Source organism: Eptatretus burgeri, chromosome 5, assembly GCF_056783735.1.
Source record: "Eptatretus burgeri isolate ZD-2024b chromosome 5, Ebu_testis_v1, whole genome shotgun sequence".
Classification (NCBI taxonomy): Eukaryota; Metazoa; Chordata; class Myxini; order Myxiniformes; family Myxinidae; genus Eptatretus; species Eptatretus burgeri.
In genome coordinates this window covers 35,917,403-35,940,729 of record NC_140965.1, presented here as the reverse complement: position 1 = coordinate 35,940,729, position 23,327 = coordinate 35,917,403, and the positions used below count along the sequence as shown (strand labels likewise).

General features: G+C 39.3%; 1 protein-coding gene across 6 annotated transcripts in view; it reads right to left on the bottom strand.

Moving 5' to 3' along the window:
* LOC147026227 (delayed-rectifier potassium channel regulatory subunit KCNS3-like) overlaps positions 1-23,327 on the bottom strand; it is a 44,258-nt gene that overhangs the window by 19,668 nt on the left and 1,263 nt on the right. For 5 of the 6 annotated variants that reach the window (XM_085881432.1, XM_085881431.1, XM_085881430.1 and 2 more), the window contains exons 2-3: positions 21,510-22,559; positions 7,222-7,552 (exon numbers count right to left, since the gene is read on the bottom strand). In XM_085881432.1, the coding sequence (XP_085737558.1) occupies positions 7,222-7,552; positions 21,510-22,559 (1,381 nt within the window). The remainder of the gene's footprint in view (positions 1-7,221; positions 7,553-21,509; positions 22,560-23,327) is intronic. The other variant, XM_085881435.1, reaches the window with a different exon arrangement.

Sequence of the window (23,327 nt, the reverse complement as noted above, 5' to 3'; positions counted from 1 at the left end):
TTTGCAAGAAAATGCATTATTTTAAAACATGACATAAATGTGACCCTAATTTCTTTATCTTCTGGGACGTTTCATTTCGATTGTTCAGCCTCGTGAGTGTGCCAAAGACTGAAGTCTCGCCCTAGAAACCGGTGTGCTTATATCGTCTTTGTTTATTAGACATCTTACAGACATAAATGAACACTCGTTTTACTCTACGCATGTTGCCTATCATGTGCAGTGAATTTACCTCCCTGTGCCTTGTATTTATTGTTATTTTTTTAAACGCTTCTGTACACTGTCAGTGAGGCTTGGTTGCAAATCACCGACTACCTTTCCAAAAAAGAGACGTAATTACTCTTTTTATGGAAAATGTTTTTCAACTTTTTTCATCCTGAAAATAGACCGAAGTGAACACAGTCGTGTTAAAAGATTGGCCTTTAAAATCCTTCTTAACTCGTGGAGAGTGTGGATTGCAATATGTTGGTAAAACTTCTCAATGTTTACATCAATGTTTGAATGGACATAGGTCTGCTGTATTGTCTGGTATGAAGACATATTTATATAATAATTTCAATGAAGTTGGACATGCTTTTAGAAATTGTTCTATTCAAATTATAGACTCGGTTAATGTTAATGATTTTGATCATAAAGAGGAGTGTAATGTTGAGCAAGGACGCAAAGAGGACTTTGGGTTCAGGACACTATGTGTGATCTATCCTTTGGGCCTTAATGACAAGGTACAAGGTACTTGGTCAGTTTCTCAAGATAATGTTTTCGGCAACAAGTATTTTTCTAATCCAATCAGAAGGAAACCTGGAGGTCATGGGCATCGTCCGGTGTGTATAGCTCCAAAAATGGAAATTTCAGAGATAATTGATGAACTTCAATGTTTTTTTGATGGAAAAGTTTTTCATGATTATTATGTTCTTCTGAAGTAATGTTCCAAACAAGGCTGAGCTAATATTCGCAAGAAGGTTCATATGACATGTGCTCGTTTTTTATCAAAGCTTTTTGTTGTTGAGCTCTGGTAAAGAAGTCTACTCTCAAAGTTGATAGGGTCCATGAGATCATCGTTTGTGATTTTTTTTCCAGCAAGCAGGTAGATAGGCTTCATCTTTATTGTATTTTTAGGAATACTAGTGTCGATAGTTTATTACCAGATAAAGTTTGGGACCGAACCCCATTGAAGGTGTACTTCAATTTCACTAAGATCATAGGACAATCCTTATTAAATTATGGAAAATTTCTTTAAATTCTTAGTGTAGATATAGTAAAGGACATTTTGGAGACTGACTGTGCATGTTCATCTTCACCTTTTTTTTTTATATAATCCTTGTGGACACGTCGTTTCTGGGGATTTGAATGTAATTAGTAATTGTGATATTCGGGATCTGATGAAAATGGGGGCTAAATATAGGGAATGAGTAACTCAACCTTGGAGCTGCAGTAGGTCTTCAATTGTGGATTCTGTCTCTAATTTTGTTAAGAAAATGTGCACCAAGTTTAATTATTTCTGTAAACAGTTTTAATGCATGGTTTAACAGAGTTATGGAAGTCCTGGATAATAGGATTAGGTTTTTTTAGTCGTCGAGGCTTGCTTTCACTGGGTCGGTCTAAACCAGTGTTGAACAAGCCAAGTGTTTGTAAAGACATTCGGGATCTCCATGATAGCTACATAATAGTTCCAGTGGATAAGGCTGCTAATTATTTTGCTGTGGTTTGTAGAAAGTTTTATGTGGAGGTTTTATTAAGTGAGTAAGCATCGATATGGTTACTTTCACTAGTGAAGGAAATAGCACATATGTTCCTTGTCATAAGTCGCTCCAAGATATTATTTTTGAGCATCAGGAAGTTTTAGTTCATAATTTCGGTATTAAATGTTAAGAGGTAAATCTTTGTATTCCTTGGTTTTTCTGGATCCCTAAGCTTCATAAGAACCCGTACAAGTATAGGTTTATAGCAGGTGCCAGGCAGTCTTCTACCAAACAGTTATAGGTTATAGTTAACTCAGACTTACAAGTTGTTTGGGAACATTTCAGGAAATATTGTTCAGCAAGTGAGAAGAATTCTGGTATTGGTACTTTCTGGAGCATTAATTCTACTTTCGATTTCTGAGATAGGATTTAGATGCCTCAATATCAAGTCGGTGGAAGTTTTTGATTTTTCAACTTTATATAAAAATGTGGATTTAGTACAAGTGATGGATTTATTCTTCAAAGTGATTGACAAGGTTTTTTTTAAACTCTTTTAATAAGTTTTTATGTGTCAGGTTTGATATAGCATTTTTTTCTAAAAAGAAATACTCAAGTTTTCAGAATTGTTTTGAAAAGCAGAAATTTAAGGATGCCGTTTAATTTATTTTATACTTTGTGTCGTTTTGTGGGATAATGTTTCAACAGGTTAAGGGTGTTCCCATGGGTGAGAAAGGCAACCCCCGACTAGTGGACATTTTTCATATTTTCTATGAATTTTCATTGATGCAGAAACTGATGAAGGAGAAAAAAAATGAGGATTAGCTGAAATATTATGTCATACATGTCGTTATATAGATGATATTTGTGTGGTAAACTCTGTTGTTTTTGATAGGCAGCTTCACAAGATATTATCCAGATAGCCTGATTGCAAACAGGAGTGCTAATGATTGCACAGTTGCTCCATATCTGGATGTGTTGGTTAGAGTTGAACAGAATGGTTTCAGTTCAAGTGTGTATCATAAAGTTGATGATTTCAGTTTTCCAATAGTCTTGTACACCTTTCCAGGTAGCAATGTACTAATCAAAATGGGTTACAATGTCATTTCATCTCAGCTACTTAGATTTGCAAGAATTTGTTCAGTAAAGGATAATTTTATGGAACGTGCTGAGAATGTTTTTTTCCATCACGTTAAACAAAGGATATTTAGCTGATTGTTTGATCAGGTCTTGTGAGAATGACTTCAGACTCCATCGTCACCTTTTATTTAAGTTTGGTTTTCATGTAATCATGTTTCCATTGCAATGCATTTGATATAATAACAAGGACAAATGTGTCCAAGAGCTGCGTCCTAAAGGTTTTGTCTTCATCAGTAGAACAACAACAACAACAACAACAAGGACAACACGGAGCTCTCTGAGAGCCAGCGTTCACAATGCGACGTGGCTAATAATAAATTAATTATTTTAGTGAGGTAAATTCTTTAATTGATATGATTTGTTAAATATATATATATATATATATATATATATATATATATATATATATATATATATATATATATATATATATACATATACATACCTCCACCACCAAAGGTGGAAGGAGGTTATGTTTTCACCCCTTTCTGTCTGTCTGTGTGCAGGATATCTCAAAAAGTTGTGGACGGATTCAGATGAAATTTTGTGGATAGGTTGGGTGTGCGACAACGATGAACTGATTAGATTTTGGTGAAGGTCCGGATCTAGCTACGAGAATTTTTAAAGTGATTCTTGACCTTTGAGAGATAGGGCCAAAAACGATATGTAGCACGATATCTCGAAAAGTTGTAGACGGATTCAGACGAAACTTGGTAGACATGTTGCGTGTGTGAAAAGGAAGAATTGCTTCAATTTTGGTGAAGATCCGAATCCGGATATGAGAATTATTTACTTTTGTAAGTGATTCTTCACCATTGAGAGATCGGGCCAAAAACGATATATCGCATGATATTTCAAAAATTTATTGGACCGGATATGTTCTCGTGGATCAGGCATTGTTGCATGGCGGAGGTATGCGCTCCACAGAGTGCCCTTCTAGTTATACATGTATTAAATAAAGGAGGTATTGAGATTTAAAAAATATAAATAAATACAATTGATTAAATAAATTAATTGATTAATTTTATTTATAAAATACATTGTAAATAAGCATTAAAATAATTTGTTGGTGGTTGCTAGGTTACACAGTGCAGCATGTTAAAATTGGTTATTAATGACAGTTTGAGTCTATGGCTAGATGGAGGTGCGGTGTAATGGACATGTCTACAAGGTAAAGTGTTTATCGCTTAATATATTATCATATAAAGTGGTGTATGATTAAAGTTATTCAAATGTAGTAACACTTGAAATAAGTTTGCATAAGAATATTGCATTGCTGTGTTGACTGACTGTCTGGACACAACTTTGAGGTTGTCGGTCCATTGATGCCGAGTAATCCACTGATGTGGACCTTCGACCAGGGTTGTGGATCCACGGTTCGGAGAGGTTCTGGGCTGAAAGGTTCGAAACCTCGATGAAAAACGGTACCCAGCTGATGATCCAAGCAGTTGGGAAATCAGTCCATTGCTCATGAGTTAAGGTTATAACTTCAAATATAATAGCTTTTGTAAGTACTTACCAGTACCTAGTGTGTGTGTGTGTGTGTGTGTGTGTGTGTGTGTGTGTGTGTGTGTGTGTGTGTGTGTGTGTGTGTGTGTGTGTGCGTGTGTTGGGGGGGGGGGCATGCGTGCATTGTTGTGTCTGGCTTCCTTCTTGGGACTATGGTGCAATAATTGGTCTTTATTTTGTTTAAGAAGGGGGACAGACAAGTACACAAATACACACTGTATTGTATGGGGAGATATCTTTTAAGGTATGAAAATCTAGGTTTTCATGGATGGCAATTTTATTCAAAGTATTTAAATTGTTCTGTGCACTATACTTTTTATTATGTGGCTGCAAGGGAGACCAACTCAGTGGTCAATGTCTTCCCAAATGTTGGCTTTTGTGACATTTTGGTGGATGTTACCAAATAAATCACTGTTAGTGTGTATGTCAAATGTATTTTCTTGGATAAAAAATTTCATCAAAAGCATTTACATTGTTATTTGAGCTTACATAGCTCAGGAACTAACAGGCTTTTGGCTTTTTTCAGATTGTTATGGTTCTCTCTAATCCAGAAGTGATCACCATTAATAAGTCTTACAAAGTGGTGCAAGGCAATGACAGGGTCAGCTCATCAAATGGCACTACATCTCTGGACTGGAACAAAGCGCTTCTTTTATCAAGAGGATAGACCATTTAAAACTTCCATACCCAGCTTACCGCACAGATGGGTTTCAAGGAACTGTCTATCAGTCAATCACTGAAACTTTAGCAGCATTCAATGACGTTGGTTGCTTGCTGGTAAAGCTGAAGTTGAGTTGGGTGGACAAAGGTGACAGATTTGAGCCAGCCTTCTTACACAGGAGAGCAAAATTTCACAAAAGTTGCAATCTTCAATTCAACAAAATGGAACATAAACATGCAGGCATATGGTAAAAGTGTGTCGGTGGTGAAAGTGCTTCTTCTGATGTGAAGGGAAGATTCACCTGTCAGAAGGTGTTGTGGACTGATGATGCCATTTATAAGTGTTTCTTTTTTCACAAGATTGCAACCATTGGAAAACCTCTCGGTGAAGACTCAATGTTTGACCTTGACACTCGTGTGAGACAATGCACTTTCAATCTCCAGAATGGGCAACTGCCAGAAAAGCTCATTGAAGGAGACCTTAGTGCAATGGTGGCAAAATACCACGTCCAATGACAGGTGTCGTTATACAACAGACATGAAAACAGATCCAAAACATCATAAGATGACAGCTGCACAAACACTGCCCACACCACTGCAGTTGCTAAACTTATTTCATCCATACATGCTGTTCTTGTGGATGGAGGTTACCCCATTTTAACTATGTGAACTGAAGAAAATTTACACTGATGTAGTTGACCAGCTTGGAGATGACTCCTCTGCTGTTCATGCTAGATTAAAAAAAAAAAAAACATTCGTAGCTACTTTCCTGAGTTAGAAGTATGTCGTAAGGGTCGTGATGTGCTACTCGTGGCTTATACGAAGGTCAGAAGATTTGTTTGAAGAATGTGCCAACTCGAAGATGAAAGTGACGCTGTGATTCTCACTCTGCTGCAAACATGGTATGCAAGGACATGTTGAGAAGTAAATGCTTACTTTTCAATGGTTCGTTCAGAGAAGACTGTGAAACAAAGTTTGTGGCTCACTCACTGCTGATCCTCATCACGATGGTCTTGTGTGGGAGAAACATCAAGAATCAAACAAACGACTTGTTACACAGCCAGGCTTGTTGTTGTTGCTGATGTTGGTGTATCATACCAGCAAACATCTTTGGACATCAGTCACACCCAGCAGTGGGAGACACCACTGTCGCTTTTCCTCGATACTTTGGTATCCCAAAGACGACATCAAAATATTTAGTCAACACACTCCACAGGCTGGGATTGGCCGTCTTATATGACCGTGTGCTCGGCGTGTCTACTGACCAAGGTAACTCAGCCATTAGTCACTTCAAGGGCATTAGAATAGTCTGCATGCCCTCGCCCAATATTGGCGTGTTCACGAAATCAGTCGTGGACAACGCTTACTGCAACTCAACAGCGCAACAAGTCCACAGGGATCCAACCTTCCATAAGACAGGCATCTCATTGTTTCAGCTCTTTGACACGAAGAACCTTGGGACTGATCAAATGGGTGTATCTCTCAGCATGTCAGGCAAGAAAGTCACCAGGCTGCTAGACAGCTACACACTTGTACCTGTGGACACTGCAGTCAAGAAGGAACTCCCTATTCCAGAGGTATCCTGTCTCATTTAATCCAGGTGCAATATAATGACTGAAGCAGTGGCCAAAGAGTACAGTTGGTGTGAACATGTCTGCATCGTCATTCATGCAGACGTATAACAACATGCAGACAAAGAGGTGCGCAGATCATCTAGCGGTCACGGTGGTCATCTGAAGTCATATGATTTTATCATTACGGTACAATCCTTGGGGGCGATTTCGGGGTGGGAGAACCCCATGATGTATAGCACAAGTTTATCAAGTTTCATGGTTTTATCATAAAGGGCACGATACATTTACATATCCACTGGACTACTGGCTATCTCTCATACCACACGTTCTGAGAAAAAGTGTTTGAATGTTCAATTGTTTGAGTGACCTTCTATCTGCAAATCCATCCTGCATCAAAATATTTTTCACAAGCATTTGATATAATTTATTTATGATTCTGTCTTCCTCTTCTCTCTATGTTTCAGTTATCTCTTCATGGCAGCAAAAGTGTTCTAAGCCATTGAAACAAAACATTATCACTGTTCATGCTCGCTCAACTTACATGTTGCTTACAACTAATTGGTAATTTCAACAGCAATGTGCCACATTCAACACTACAAATTACCAAAAATGATTTAAAGTCGTTTAGTAAGCCAATCAATCTTTGCATATTGCTTGCAGCTCACCTGCAGGAGTGTCAGGTCGTGGTTGACAGCGATTGGACAGGTCCATGGCCTGCTGTTCTTGATAGTACTTTGAAAATTTGTTGAAGATTATTGTAATTGGCAGTGATACCCCAAGGATGCCACAGAGGATGCAAACAGTGGCCAGAATTTTTCCTGATGCTGTGACTGGATGCGTGTCTCCATAGCCAACAGTCGTCATTGTTATGGTGGCCCACCACCAACAGATTGGGATGCTGATGAGGCCTGCCTCGTCCTCGCCACTCTCCGCAGAGTAAATGAGCACAGAGAAGATGAAGATTCCCACAGAAAGGAACAGCATCAAAAGGCAAACCTTCGCAACACAACATGTCAGGACCTCGAGGTTATTCATTGTCACCTGTGAACGTTATCCTGCACATCACACTCATCCAGGATTAGTGGTCGGATTAGTATCTGAAACTAACAAAACGTTTTGCATGCCAGTGACGTTACATTGCACGTCAGCTGAATTGTCAACGTACCTGAGCAGTAATTGCATCTGGAAATTTTCAGAATCACCTAAATTGCCCAGGAGCCAGACTACCTGATATTAGGGTTCGCCCAAGCATTAATCAATCCTCTGAGAACCATCAGAAAACTGCTCTTTAGCTGTAAATTCAAACCTCCAAAAGCTTCTTTCTCCCAGCTGTCCTACTCTTTCCCCTGTTCATACATAATATCTTTCCCCAGCATTAGAATATCAACACTTCCATCAGAACACCATTTTCTCTCTAACCCTGAACGAACAATTGTGAGCTCTAATAATGGGATTTTCAAAAACTTTTCTGCTGTTATTGTTCTTGTGATGTTATTGCTTTTCAGAAACACCTCTTTACTCTAATGTTCCAGATGGTTAATCCTTGGTTGTTCACACTTTGATGGAAATATTAACACTAAATGATCTTGGAGTAAAGCAGCCCTTTGTCTGCAGAACAGCAGACATCATGGTTTTTATTTCATTCTACATCGATATCGGGCTCATGGACGAGCTTGTACATATATGATGTGCAGGAGAATCTGGTTTCCCTGTGCCAAGAGGCAAGGTTCAGATGGGAATATAAATAAGCAAACCCAGTTTGTTTACACCTTCTAAACAGGGTTTCTAGTTTGTTTGTCTATTTGTGGTTATATTATCATTTGTGGTTATATTTATGACTTTCTCTCATCCTCCAAGTGGCAATGAAATGGCATGCTGTTTCTTTGTAGAAATGGAGATTTTGTTGAAAAACAAACTACCACCCAAAACTGCATTTTTATTTCACATCGCTTTCGCTATTACTTTTCAGGCTTGTCAGGTGTGGCGATTACCTATGACATCCATAATGTAAATGCTGAATCTTTTTTGTGATACATCAAGGCCAACACAACCTATTAACTTTCCAACTCATTGGGCTATAACGGCTGTAGATGTCTTCTTCATTTCTATGTTCTCTAACTTGCAAAGACACATTTCGATGGATTAGAGTCAAACTTAGTATCATGTATTGGGTAAGAGGTTTTACAATTTAGATAATTTCAGCCAATCAGCATACACTCGTTGGCCACGTGATCGCTTTCTGCCTTTGAACTATTCTGTTATTTTATATGCAACACATGGCTGTGGGTTTCCATCATTGCTGGGAGGTGGCTATGCTGCTGATAATATAATTCTCCCTGTAGTTAAGGCGGGAATTTGGAACTTGGCCAGGGTACCGGCGATAACTCGTCGAGTTTGGCGAAAGACATCGTGGGATGTTTGACGATCACCAACGAACGATCAGAGGTGGCAGATGAGTCCTCTATCTTAGTATCCTCCGCACCCACTGATGTCACATCCCACATGAGAAACAGCAAGGTGACAGTTTATAGCTGGGTCAAGATTTAGACCCAGGCTAGAGAGCTCAAAGGTGAGTGCACATACCTCTTGGCTTCCTTGTGAAGCCAGGTGTGCATCATTAAATGAAACAAGAAAAATGAATTAAGGGTTGCTTGCTCAATTACCCTCCATCTATTTGTCCACTGAATAATTTCCCAAGTGCTCTGGTACCAAATATATTATTAGATTGCATTCTCTTGTAAATGTGCTTCTCTCATCTCGTGTTATCTTGATTGCATCTCTTGTGGAACAAAAATTACATTTTATTTCCTTTTTATATTGTTCCATAATATTGATTTATGGTGTGCCCATTATCTCATGCTTCACTGCATTTTGAGCGTCAACATGTGAAAACAGCTCCATTAATCACATTCATCGATGGGAATGTCCTGCTATTGACATAAAGAATGATAACGTCACACTTGATTTCAGTTGGGATCGATGTGGAACTGTAATACATTTCACCATATAAATTGGCGTGGAAGCATTAACAGTGGGAGTAAAGCAGTTGCACCAACTGGGTAACTAATTAAAAAAAAACAAAAAGTTTTTGCAAGTATTGTGTTTTTATGCCTCCGCAGATGAAGTCGCCAGAGGCATAATGGTTTCTCGGTCTGTACGTCCATATGTTCATACGTACATCCATCCATGCTAATTTTCTCTGTTTTCTCTGCAACAAAATTTTCACCATAGGTGTGACGACTCCTGTAAAATGTCTGAATTATAATTATGACGTCATAGGTCACAAGGTGTGGCAGCCATGTTGAAAAAAAAAGGAAAAACTTTGGACCTCGATCTCCAAAACCACTCCATGGAAAAAAATTGAAACCGCACATTTCAAGTACTCTCCATGGGAAATAAGTGATTTTTTTTGATAATCTAATAGGTGGCTTCGTTATGATGTCATAATTGCGTACGTGGAATGCTTTATCCGATCAGGAATGCTTTATCCGATTATCCGAAGGTCGTCTTGGGATAAATTGTATTGGGGGTCGGGAGGGGGGTTAATGACCATGGCAGCCATATTTTATTTCAACAACAAAAAAAAAACTTTCAAAAATCTTCTCCAAAACCGCTGAACAGATCGAGGTGAAATTTTACAGGTATGACCACCAATCCATGAGGAACAAAAAGTTCTCAACCAATGACATCATAGGTCACATGGTATGGCAGCTATGATGTTTTTTGAAGAATAAACCTTTAAAAATCCTCTTCTCCAGAATAGCTTGACAGATTGAGGGAAAACTTTGCAAACATGTTCCCCAAGACTTGTGGATACCAGGGTGTTCAGGAATAATTAATAGGTCACATGGTCTGGCAGCCATATTGGATTGAATGAAAATCTTTTAAAAAATATTTCTCTTGAACCACTTCATCAATTGACGTGAAAATTCGCAATTATGATCCCATCGACATGGGGAATATACCTTTTAGAATCCAACCTGATCGGATGCATGGTCTGGCAACCAGAATTATTATCTTGCCAAAACGAAGTTTTGCAAGATATGTAAGTCAGCTTGTATTTTTTTTTTGTTTGTCTGTAATCACGTATAAAAAATTCTGCAGAGCACAGTTATCATCGGAAATGTTTGTAACTTCGAATATCAGAGGCCTATAGAGGTCCCTTTCAGTGCACAAAATTTTGAAGGTCAAGGTCAAAGGTCAAGGTCACTTTGTCGCAAATCAGGGGAGTCGACGAAACCCTTATTTTTGAGTAATTTTGATCGGATCGTCTTCAAACTTCATGGGAATATAGTTCATTGTCTGGCGCTCAGCTGATTAATTTTTGGTGGCGATTGGCCTTGACCTTCATGTTTTTTTGTTTTTTTTTTTGGTCTGTAATCACGTATAAATCACTCTGCAGAGAACAGTTATCATTGGAAATTTTTGTAACTTCGCATATCAGAGGCCTATAGAGGTCCCTTTCAGCGCATAAAATTTTGAAGGTCAAGGTCAAAGTCACTTTGTCGCAAATCAGGGGAGTCGACGAAACCCTTATTTTTTGAGTAATTTTGATCAGATCGCCTTCAAACTTCATGTGAATATAGTTCATGGTCTGGCGCTCAGCTGATTAATTTTTGGTGGCGGTTGGCCTTGACCGTCATGGTTTGCGCCTCAGGTCAAACATATTTGACCCCAAGGTCAAATTTTCAAGTTTTAGGAACCATATCGTATAGTACCTCAAATTGAACAGCTCGATGAGTGCTTTCTAGATATGTCAAGCTTGAGACATTATGACGTCATTTGGTGACGTTATGAGGCAAAAGCATATTTTTCATGGTTACTCTGTAGAACGATTCTCATCGGAATCTCTCGTAGGCAGATATTCCTCAAGGAGTCGCTCCTGGTGGATAGCAGCTCTGTTCACCTCAGTGTGACCTTAAAGAAGTCACACGTGGTCACATTTTGGCAAGATACGGGTCAACCTGTGGGTGACATTGGTTTATTTAATGTTTTGAATATGGGTTCAGGGATTTAAATCAAACTTGGTACAAGTATGTATAATGATGCAATAATGTGGGCCGAGGCACATCTGGCGACGTCACCATGTCGAAGAGTACCCTTCAAGTTTTATTACCTCTGCCACCGAAAGTGGATGGAGGTTATGTCTTCACTCTTGTCTGCGATCATGATATCTCAAATAGCTATGGACGGATTCGGACGAAACTCGGTGGACAGGTTGGGTGTGGCAAGGAAGAATTGATTCGATTTTGGTGAAGATCCGATGTGAGAATTTTAATTTTTTTAAAGTGATTCTTCAGCATTGAGAGATGGGGCCAAAAATGATACATTGCATGATATTTCAAAAAGTTGTGGACGAGTCATGACAAAACTTGTTGGAATACTTGGGTAGGTGATGAGAACAAGTCGATTCGATTTTGCCTCAAGTCCGGATCAGGATCTGGCCTATCAGTGGGATACAAAACTTAAACTGTTCAACCTGGCAGAGGCATGCATTCTACCAGGTGTTGTTCTAGTTATCTATTGTATTAAACAAAGGTGAAAAGTGCCTTTGCAGCAATTTGTTCCTCCTTTTGGAACAGGGATTCTTAACCGTTTTAGTGTTTCCCCCTTTGAAATTGCTGAATAATAATATTTTCCCCCCACCACATTATCAACACTAAATTAATTAAAAAAACTAAAATTTATTTTAAAAATTCTTCCAATAAATATTTTCATTAAAATATTGACACAATTTCTTGTACCCAAAAATATTGATACACAAAACACAATTTATTAAGTCATATTATTTTAACATTAGCATTCCAAAAATCAGCATTCATTTTTGTTCCGCTAATTTTTCATCGCTTGGGAAGCGTATTCGGATGAAGTATTCAACGCAATAAATAGTTTGAAAATTGTTCAACCTAAAAAGTAATTTCCCCCCTGAAATCCGAAAATTTCCCCCAGGTTAAGAATTACTGTTTTATAAACATATATTGAGGTCTGAGGGTCTTGAAACAGATAAATGATAGATGTGAAAGGTTAACATAATTATTTGTTATGGTTGCCCTTCATTGCTGATGATGGCCACTCACACGTGATGACGCATGACATACATAAGTGCGTGATTTTTTTTTAGACTTTAGGAGCTGCTGCCCATACAGAAACCACACTGACATAGCAAGCAGTGTAAGGGGACATGAGGATGACAGAGAAAGCTTCGGAAGCTGGCTGTTGCTCCTACGTTTGAGCTGAGTAAATTAAATCTCATGCCATCTTTTGAAAAGAGTAGGCCATTGTGTGCTGGTACTATAGCAAAAATTCTCTCCTTGAGGTTAGCTGTGTTGGATTGCTGGGGTGTGGATATAGCTAGCTTTTGTGAGCAACCTGTGGCTGATGGTTGCATTATTTTCTGGGGGCACGGCTGTGCTGATGATGCAGTGTCCTCTCTTACCAATACATTGGTACTCATTTTGCTGACCGCAAAAGGATGACAGGGTGAGTCAACCCCACCAGGTGTTAATTCAATGTATTTCAATGGCCGATAGGGGCTTGAACTCAAGACCATAAGATCTTAAGCCAGCCACCTTAACTGTTAAGCCAACACCAGGCTGGTATGGATATATAACAGGCATGATAGCACAAAATGCCTCCTCCTGTGCCTAAGTTTCCTTGTATGTCCTTTCGATGTGACACCTGCTCTGATATTCTGAAGGTTAGCTTACAGGGATGCAGAAGCTTTTGCTCACTGGGTTGAGAGGCTGTTCTGTAAAAATTTGAATCGTCATCAAAATGGTAAAGTTAAACGTCAGGCACACAGTTAAAAATCACGTCATGATTGTGTATGGGGAGCAAAATTAGTTACTGGATGCATTCACTTCATACTGCTTGGAAATGTGGAAGGAATCAGGTCCGAAGAGGGTTTAATCATCACACTGGATTAATACCAAACAAGAATGGATGCAAGGTTTCCAAAAGCTGGAAATCGAGCCGAGACATGGAGTTTTTTTTTTATTATTAAACCTTTGCTCTACAGAGGCCGATGTTCAGGGAAGAGCTGGTTACAAGGAATCAAAGTTGGTTTTGAGGGAAAGGAAGCTAAAACTGGTTTTTGTACAACTGGTCAAAATGGGCCAAATTTATTTTTTTAAATGTCAATTTTCATCTGATTGACTTGAAATAGGAAGAAGATTTATACATCAGGTCAGTGACTTCAACCACCAATTATTTTTGAGGTCAACATAGACCAAAGGTCAACAATTTAAGTCCAATTTCTAAAATCCTCAATTTTTATTCCATTTACATAAAATTTGAAGAGGATTTGCATATCAGGTCACTAAAATCAACCACCAATTATTTTTAAGGCAAAAATTGTTTTCTTTTCGGGATTTCACACGTGTTGTGCTCTGCACTACTTTCTTCTTTTATTTGTCTGTCTGTTTGTCTGTGAACATGATATCTCAAAAAGTTGTGGACGGATTCAGACGAAAACTGTTGGACGTTGGGTGTGTGACAAGGAAGAAATTATTAGATTTTGGTGAGGATCTGGATCCGGATCCAGACACGAGAATTTTTAAAGTGATTCTTCACCATTGAGAAATTGGGGAGAGGGGGGGGGGCGACGAAAACAGTATGATATTTCAAAAAGTTATGGACGAGTTATCAAAAAAACTAGGTGGACGAGTTGGTTCGATGATAAGAAAAAGCCGAAAATTCGATTTTGGTTCATGTCGGGATGCAGATCCGGCCTTGTATCAGCGGGATACAAAATGTAAACTGTTCAGCTTGGCGGAGGTGTGTGCCCTACCGAGTGCAGGTCCAGTTCAAATTAGGCCAACCACTGACTTGCATTTATCTAAAATGTGGCATGGAAACTGTGTTCCTGAATGTGCCTTTCTGATTATTGTCAGGTCAGGCCAGATCCGATTTGTGACTTGCCACAGGTATCGTGTAAACCTGTACTAACCTGTTTCATGGTCGGGTTGTCGGCGGATTAAACCGTCTCCTCCACTCGGTTTTCAGGTGGGGAGGGTGGATGATATGGACTCCCAGCAGGTTTGAAAACATAACCTGTCAAAGGGTGGAGGAGCTCCTTGTGAGCCAAAGTAGTATCGGTCCCTCCCAAAGCTCTTGCCTTTTGAACCAACGTGACTTTTTCAATTAATTTCACCAACATTCATGGTCTTTCTTCGAATCTTTCCTCTGTTGAACATCATCTAACAAACTTCTCTCAGAGACCAAATTGTCACATGATGTTCTTAATTATTTTTAAATTACGAACTACAACCTTCACGAATGATTCCACTTCAAAGGAGGAATCTGTGTCTACTCCAAAATCAACAAGCCTGCTGTACGCCTTGTGGACCTCGAATCTCCAAACTTTGATGTCATCTGGCTTAAGACTTGTCTCCTGACCATCACTATTTTTCTGTCTTTCACTTACTGATCTGCCAATTCCACAAACTTTATAACTTTCATTGACTGTCTTAATTCTTGCCATGAGGCCGTGACATCCAAACACCCTCAAGCAGAATTTATCTATTTCGGAGACTTCAATGTACACCACAGGGAGTAGCTGAAATCTTCCCACATGGATGTTGGAAGAGTTGAAGCTTTTACATTTAGCATTCTTAATGATTTGGAACAAATTATCACCCACCCTTCAGATATCCCTGATCATCATGACCACACTACCAATCCTTTGGATTTGTTCTTCACCTCCAATCCATTGCAATACAGCAATTTCACCTCCAATTGGTTCTTCTGACCACAATCTTGTGAACATCACTTTACTTACCACCACTTCTCCTCCGACTGCTCCGATGAAACGCCAGTTTTGGAATTTCAATAATGCTGACTGGACTGGTTTACAAAATTTATTTTCTGACTTTCCCTGGAAAGACTACTTCCTCTCCTCGGGCGATGCCTCTATATCTGCTGAACGTATAGCTGAGGTTATTGTTGCAGGAATGGAGGCTTATATCCCTTTCTCTTTCAAATCTATCTCTCCGACCAATTCTTGGTTCAATAATTCCTGCTCTGCGGCCATGCAAGGAATGTCGTCTATCGAACATGGAAAAACTCTTCCTCCTCCGACTCGCATGCAGCTTTCTTATCTGCCAGAAATCATTGCAAACATGCTATTCATGAGGCGAAGCATTTATTCAAAAGAAATGTGACAACCTCTCATCTTCTTCCACAAATAGATCTTTCTGGTCCTGAGCTAAAAGTATCTCCAACAACTTCTGGAGCTTCACATTTCCTCCGCTTTTCTGTTCTGATGATACTTTCGCCGTCTCTCCGACCGATAAAGCAACTCTTTTTTTTTTTTGGTCTCTTTTCTCCTCTAACTCCATACTGGATGACTAACATTCCATCTCCCTCTGATGCTCCCCTCACCAATCCTATATCCCTCCCTGTAATCAATTTTCATGCAGTCAAAAAATACTCCTCTCTCTCGACATGAGTAAGGCCTACAGGCAAGATGGCATTCCTCCCCGTGTCTTGAAGGAATGTGCTTCAGAACTTGCACCCGTGCTTGCTCGTTTGCTTTGTTTTTGTTTAAAAACCCAAACTTTTCCTCTTTCCTGGAAACATCCCTTAGTACAGCCTATTTTAAAGAAGGGTGATCGTTCAAACCCTTATAACTACCACCCTATTGCTCTGACTTCTACTATTTCCAAAGTATTTGAATGTCTTCTCAATTATAATTTTCTCAAGCATCTTGAATCTCACAGTCTTCTTACCTGACCATCAATATGGCTTTCACAAGGCAAGATCTACAGGTGATATCCTTTCTTGCATTACGAATGTTTGGGTCTTTTCTTTGAGAGACTTTGGGGAATCCTTTGTTGTCACCCTTGATATCTCAAAAGCCTTTGACAGAGTTTGGCATCGGGGTCTGATATCCAAGTTTCTCTCTTTCGGCTTTCCTCCTTCACTCTGCTCTCTCATATCGAGCTTTCTCTCCGACCGCTCTATCTCCATAGTTGTTGATGGTTCAACATCGACCCCCTTCGCTATCAACAGCGGTGTACCTCAGGGTTCCGTTCTGTCCCCAGCACTCTTCCTTCTTTTTATCAATGACCTTCTTTCTTCCACAAATAACCAAATGCACTCGTATGCTGATGATTCAACATTACATTCCTCCATTTTCTTTCCCATCTGCCCATCTTCCATCACTCGATCTACATCTCGTTTCATCACAGCCACCTCTTTAAATTCAGATTTGGACAAGATCTCCCAGTGGGTCAAATGTAATGCTTCAAAAACTCAATTTCTTCTTATTTATATCTATCTATCTATCTATCTATCTATCTCTCTCAAACTCCTCTCAACTTTCCATTCTTCTTTGAAAGCTCAACAATTACACCATGTGATGCAATAAACCTACGAGGTATCACTCCAACATCAAATTTATCCTGGAATCCACACATTACGAAAATAGTTAAGTCTGCCTCAAAGAAATTAGGAGTCCTGTTCAGATGGCGAAGTTTTTTTTTTTAATTTTTTTATTTTTTCTCCTCTGAACAGTTGCTCCAACTATATAAAGGATCGATTCGTCCTTGTAGGGAGTAGTGCTCTCACATCTGGGGAGGTTCCAGCTCCACATACTTACTGGACAGAATTGAATCCAAAGTTATTCAACTTGTCAACTCTATACTACCAATGTGACCTCAAAACCTGACCCGCTCAAATTACACTGCATAGGAGTCTCGGAGTCAGTTTCAGTCTCAGTCTCTCTCCCCTACAGATATTACTTCGGTTTCTGCTCGCAAGAACTTGCTGCTTGTGTACCTCCACCATTAGCAAGATGAAGAAATACTTGACAAGCCACGACATCACATGATTACTGTGTGGCCATTGGCAACACAAGGGTCGGCCATTATGTTTGTTTCTTCCTCTCCACTCCCAAACTCTGGAACTCTTTACCTTCTCACGTCTTCCCAAACACTTATGACCTTCCCCTTTTCAAATGTAGGTTTTTTTTACTTCCTCAAAAACTCTTAGACTATTTTCTCTTCCTTACATTGCTATCAATGCAGTTCTTTTATTAATAGAATTTATTTATATATTTAAGTATATATTAAAAAATATATTTATATATTATATAATTTATATATTTAAGGCCTGGCCTCGATGAGGACTATATAGTACGTTACTTGGAGCCTTCATTATAAAAAAGTGACGCTGCTTGATTGTACTCTGCTGTTTTTTGTACAACTTTGCCATTTTTACTCTGCCTGCTTCCTTCATTTTCTCAAATGCACCTCGACCAATCTACCCCAATCCCCCAACCTCCCACTTCAAAAAGCCTACCAATTCTGTAAGACTGTTAAATGTGATTGTTTCTTTTAAAAGGTTATTCAAATTGAGTATTTTCAATGTTCTGACAAGGAAATCCTCACAATTAATCAGACTTGTGGAATAATAGTTGGAGTGTCCGCTCTGAATCTGGGAGGTTGGTGATTCAAACCGTGGCTGAGTCAGACCAAATACTTATAAAATGGTACGTGCTGCTACCTTTCTTGACACTCAGCATTTTAAAAGGATACAACATCGAAAATTAACCCTTAAGTTGGCATCCATGGGGAGGAGGAAATTCCTCCTTGATTTCACCGCTGTGTGAGAGAAAAGTGATGCTATAAAGATGACCTCACTGGTCATCTTTAAATGACTGGTCATCTTAAGATGAAAGTACCCAGAGTGGTCAAGGTCATGCAAGTACCCAGAGTCTTGCAGGAAGTGATGTCACTTCCCCAATCTCAGCAGCTGTATTTGTGTGAAAGCCAAGTCTGGGTGTTGTCTTATATATATATATATATATATATATATATATATATATATATATATATATATATATATATATATATATATATATATATATATATAAATATATATCTGTGTGCATGTGTGTGAGATTTGTCTCACAACTCCTCCACAAGCTTTCGACCATGTAAAAAAAAAAATAAAAATAAAAAAGTCAAAATGTCAAAGACTTGGACTATTGTGAATATCTTGGTCATAGAGGATTGTGGAGGCCTTTCATACCTGTGTTTTCACTGCAGTGCATAACAAATGGTTGTTGTGTTTGCATAGAAATGTGTTGCAATTTTGACGTGGTGACAAGGACACAGGATATACAAGCTATACAGTCTGCACATGCTCCACAGACTTTATAGGCTAAACTGGGTAAACAAACAGAATTGGCATTTTCTACATCTGCATTATGTATTTTCTTCGGTGGACTGACGATAGTGAGACATTTTTTTGTCGCTTACATTTGTTATGGGCTGGAAGGAAGCTTAGAAGTATGGAAATTCCCCTCTGAGTGGTTGAGCCTGAGTTTCAATCGTAGTCCAGCTATAAACTGCCACTCTGGTGTTTCACAGGCAAGGCGATGTACCAATGTGTGCACTGTCCATCGGAAGGATGCCAATCCAGAGGAGCCTGTCTTCCAGTTCAAGTCATTGGTGGACATTAAATATTCCATGGAGTCTTTCGTGAAGAGGATGTGAGTTACTACTGATACCATTTACAAATTACAAAGTCCTGCCTAAACTGCAGGTAGCAAGTGGTCTGGTCCTCTTGGACATTTCTTGACATCAGGTTACAGTGCTTGTTGTCTTCAAATGAGGTTGCAATCTGGGTAGCAGCTCCTCCGTTATGAACAAATGCACCAGGTAATTTGTACGTTTCATGTGAACAACCATATTTGACTATGAACGGTAACCAATTCCACATTTGTGATGTTTTATTTTGTGACATTCAAACAAAAAAATATTTGGAAAATATCAATTCCATAATCTTCAAAAGTTTGCCAAATTTTGGAAGATTACAAAAATGCATCCAAGTGGAGATTATTTTTTCCCGAAACAAGTCAAGCCGCCGAATAGCTTTCGACTTGGACTGGTTGCATAACGAACATACGAACATGTTTCTTTGTGACTGCTTATGATCATTATTATCTCTGCCACTGAATGTGGATGGAGGTTATGTATTCACCCCTGTTTGTCTCTGTTTGTCTCTGTGAGCATGATATCTCAAAATGTTATGGAGGGAATCAGATGAAATCTTGTGGACAGGTATGGTGTTTGACAGACTAATTGATTCGATTTTGGTGAAGATCTGGATCCGAATCCGGATGCGAGAATTTTTTCAGTGATTCTTCACCATTGAGAGATGGGGCCAAAAATTATACATAGCATGATATTTCAAAACGTTACAGACCGATGACAAAACTTGGTGGATGGTTTGGGTACATGACAAGAACAAGCCGATTCGACTTTGGTTAAGGTCCACATGCAGATTCGGCCTATCAGTGGGATACAAAACAAACTGTTCAGCCTGGCAGAGGTATGCATTCTACCGAGTGCCGTTCTAGTTTTAATCTTTTTTTTATTTTCATATCTTTCTCATTTTAAACAACAAAATTTAATCAGAAATGTGACGATGCCAGGATGCAGTTCTTCTAAAAACTTTCTATCCATCTGTGACAGCCACAGCTTTTTTGAGTGATTGCCTTGACAGACAATGTATGAAAATAATGAATCTGCCAACTTTGAAGAAATCTTGCAAATAAGTGAATGCAAAGGAGTGTATCCTTTTCTATTTATTCGAGAAATGATATTGGGTTGGCCTGTTAGTATTTCAATTTGAACCGATGGCTTATGATGCATTCAATGCAGGTTCAATTCCAATATGTACTGGATATGCCATATGCACACTGCCAACAACATTTTGCTTGGTACAAGACAACTTTTTTCTTGGTACAACAACAAAAAGAAAACTTCTTATTTTTAGTCAAACTTTTCCAACTAAAAAAAGAAAAATTTTCTAGCCATAAGAAAATAATTTTCTCATGGTTTTCCTGTTTCAAGAAGACTTCAAAATTTTAGTACAACTTTTCCAACTAAGCAAAAAAGAAATTTCGAGCCTTAACAAAATAATTCTCATTGTTTTCTTATTTTAAGAAAAAAACAATTTTTAGCCATAAGAAAACTTCCTATTTTTAGTAAAACTTTTCCAACTAAGAAAAGAAAACTTTTCTCACCGCAAGAAAATAATTTTCTCATGGTTTTCTTGTTTCAAGAAAAACTTTTCCAACGAAGAAAAAGAGAAATTTTGAGCCGAAAGAAAATAATTTTCTCATGGTTTTCCTGTTTCAATAAATCTTTTCTTATTTTAAGTCAAACTTTTCGAACTAAGAAAGGAAATATTTTCTAGCCACACGAAAATAATTTTCTCATGGTTTTCCTATTTTAAGAAAAACTTTTTCAACTAAAAAAAATAAAGAAATTTCTAGCCATAAGAAAAGAATTTTCTCATGGTTTTCCTGTTTCAAGAAAACTTTTCTTATTTTTAGTAAAACTTTTCCAACTAAGAAAATAATTTTTGGAATTGTGTTGTCCATTGTGTATTCATTTCCTTCAAGTTGATGTGAACACACTTTTTTATGGACGGCATGCAGAAGAAGAGACAAGTCCATAGCCACACCATCGACACCCCCCCCCATGCCATGGCAAAAATAATGCCAAACAACACACCCCAGGAGACTGAAAATAGCGAGGTGGTCGTAAGTCCTTGGAGGGTGGATGGCACCTCGTACATCAAGGTGCCTGTGGGGAAAGTGAGGGAAACTTTCTTGGGGAAAGTGAGTGGTGCTGCCCATCCTTCAACCTTGCCCCAGCCATTCATTGCCCTTTGGACTAATGATGTCCTGCACATGATTTATGTGCAAGCTTCACCATGTGCAAGTCTTGGACCACTCTTACAAATTAAAAGGAATGTATTCACCAAGCCATTGTTTTTTAAAACATACAGAAAATGCTTTTCATAAGAGCAGCAATACATGTTTTAAGAACACAACATGCAAACGACATTACAAAAGGAAAAACAAGAATTGAGGAAGAATTGCATGTTGTAAAGCGAAGGAGGTGTATAAAAGAGTATGAGAACCAAAGAAGAGCACCTCGTGGAAGCTGTGGGTGAGAGTTTTTCCGAGAGAACGAAGCCCTGTTGAGTGCCGTGCCAACTTGAGGATGCGGAAGATGCGCATTAACCGAAGGATCTGGACAACACGCCCGAGATTCTCCAAGTCTGCTCCACTGAGCAGCAGTGTCACATAGAATGGCAACACAGACACACCGTCAATAATATTGAGCGGTTGTAGCAAGAATTTTCGAAGGTTGGGTGCTGAGAGTAGACGTGCCAGGAGCTCCAAGGTGAACCACACAATGCACAAGTCTTCCACAAGACCAAGTATGGGGTCTTCCTCCTCTCCACCTCTTTCTTGAAGCTCTTCATGTTCACGTTTTTCATTGAGCATACTGTGTGCACACATTGTGATGATGGAACACAACACCACACCCAGGGACACCACCATGTATGCCTTTGCCCAGAGAGATGCACCAGGGTTTTCTAGGAGCTCCCAGATATGTTGCCGTTGTCGAGCACACCAGCGGTACTGTTGTTGCGGTGGCTGCTTGGTCACAAGTTGTGGTGTTTCTTGTGATCTTTCGTTTGAGCAAGCTGCCTCAGCTAACTCATCGAGTCTTTCCAGGTAACGGTAACTGCAGCAAGATGCCACTGAGACATTAGGGAGACCCCAGTACTCTATCTCCTGAGAAAAGGAAAATGCACACAACTCCTCGAGTACATGCAAGCGACCTGTACGGTAGAAATTCAGAACGTGGCGGAAAAGTCCTGGGTGTCGATCGAAATAGAACTCACGGCTCGCCAAGTTATAGTCGTCGCATAATTCAAGAATGGCTTCTTCAGTGTGACAACCGAGCAAGCGACCAAGGCGAGTCTCAGGGAAGCGGAGCAGCGTGTCTGGAGCTAAGCGTTGACGGAAACCTCCGACGTTGATCGTGATGTGCTCTTCAACTTTTGTCGCAGATTCCCCATTGTTCTGCTGCTTCCTCGGCGCTCGACCACGCGCCATGGCAAATGGGTATGTCGGATGACGAGGGATCGGTAGCTTTTGGTCGGTGTATGATGAGCTGCAGGACCAGGAGACCTGAGCAAAAAAAAAGGCAAGTTCAGAAGGCTCACACTGGAAACATCAGTGTGTCGAGAGATTAGTTGTTACATTCAAGGCTTGAGAGTGTGGTGTGCAAGCAGCATTTCGAAGGATTGCTTCACTTTATATTTCCGAGCGTAATTATATGTTTACAATTTTTTTTTTTAATTATTGAGATGTAACACTACTTTATGTCCTGCATTGTACGTCAGGGAATGGTATTTAATCGAGAAGTATGCGTTTGAATTAATTCAGGCCCCTGCAACTGCTTCCAAATACACATGATCTATGTATAAGGTAATTGCCAACCAAACCGACAAGGAACCACCTCTCACACATGAGGCACTCTTGGTTGAACATCAATTGTTTATCAACTATGGGTCCTCTAGCTCGACAGCTGCTGCTGTTGTGAGATGTGCGCCTAAAGCGGTAGTTGACTCGACTTTTTCACAACTACTCCCGTTGAAGCAACAGAACCATTAGGGGGGACAGCTTGGTTTTTAATTTTTCATCGAGTCACTGCATGCACTTCTGCCTATCTGCATCGAATCGACGCATGGAAAGAGAAACTGAACAACTGGGTGTTTTATTTTATAAAAACTGTACGTGGATGGTGTAACGGTTCGAGGGAGTGGGAATGCGTGAAGTCCATCGTTATAATTCTGCACATCAACGAGCCAGACAGGTGCGCTCAATGCGTTTGGCTTCGTGTGACCGGATTGTGCATTTATACGTTCCACGCGGTGATGAATAAATTCGCTTCGA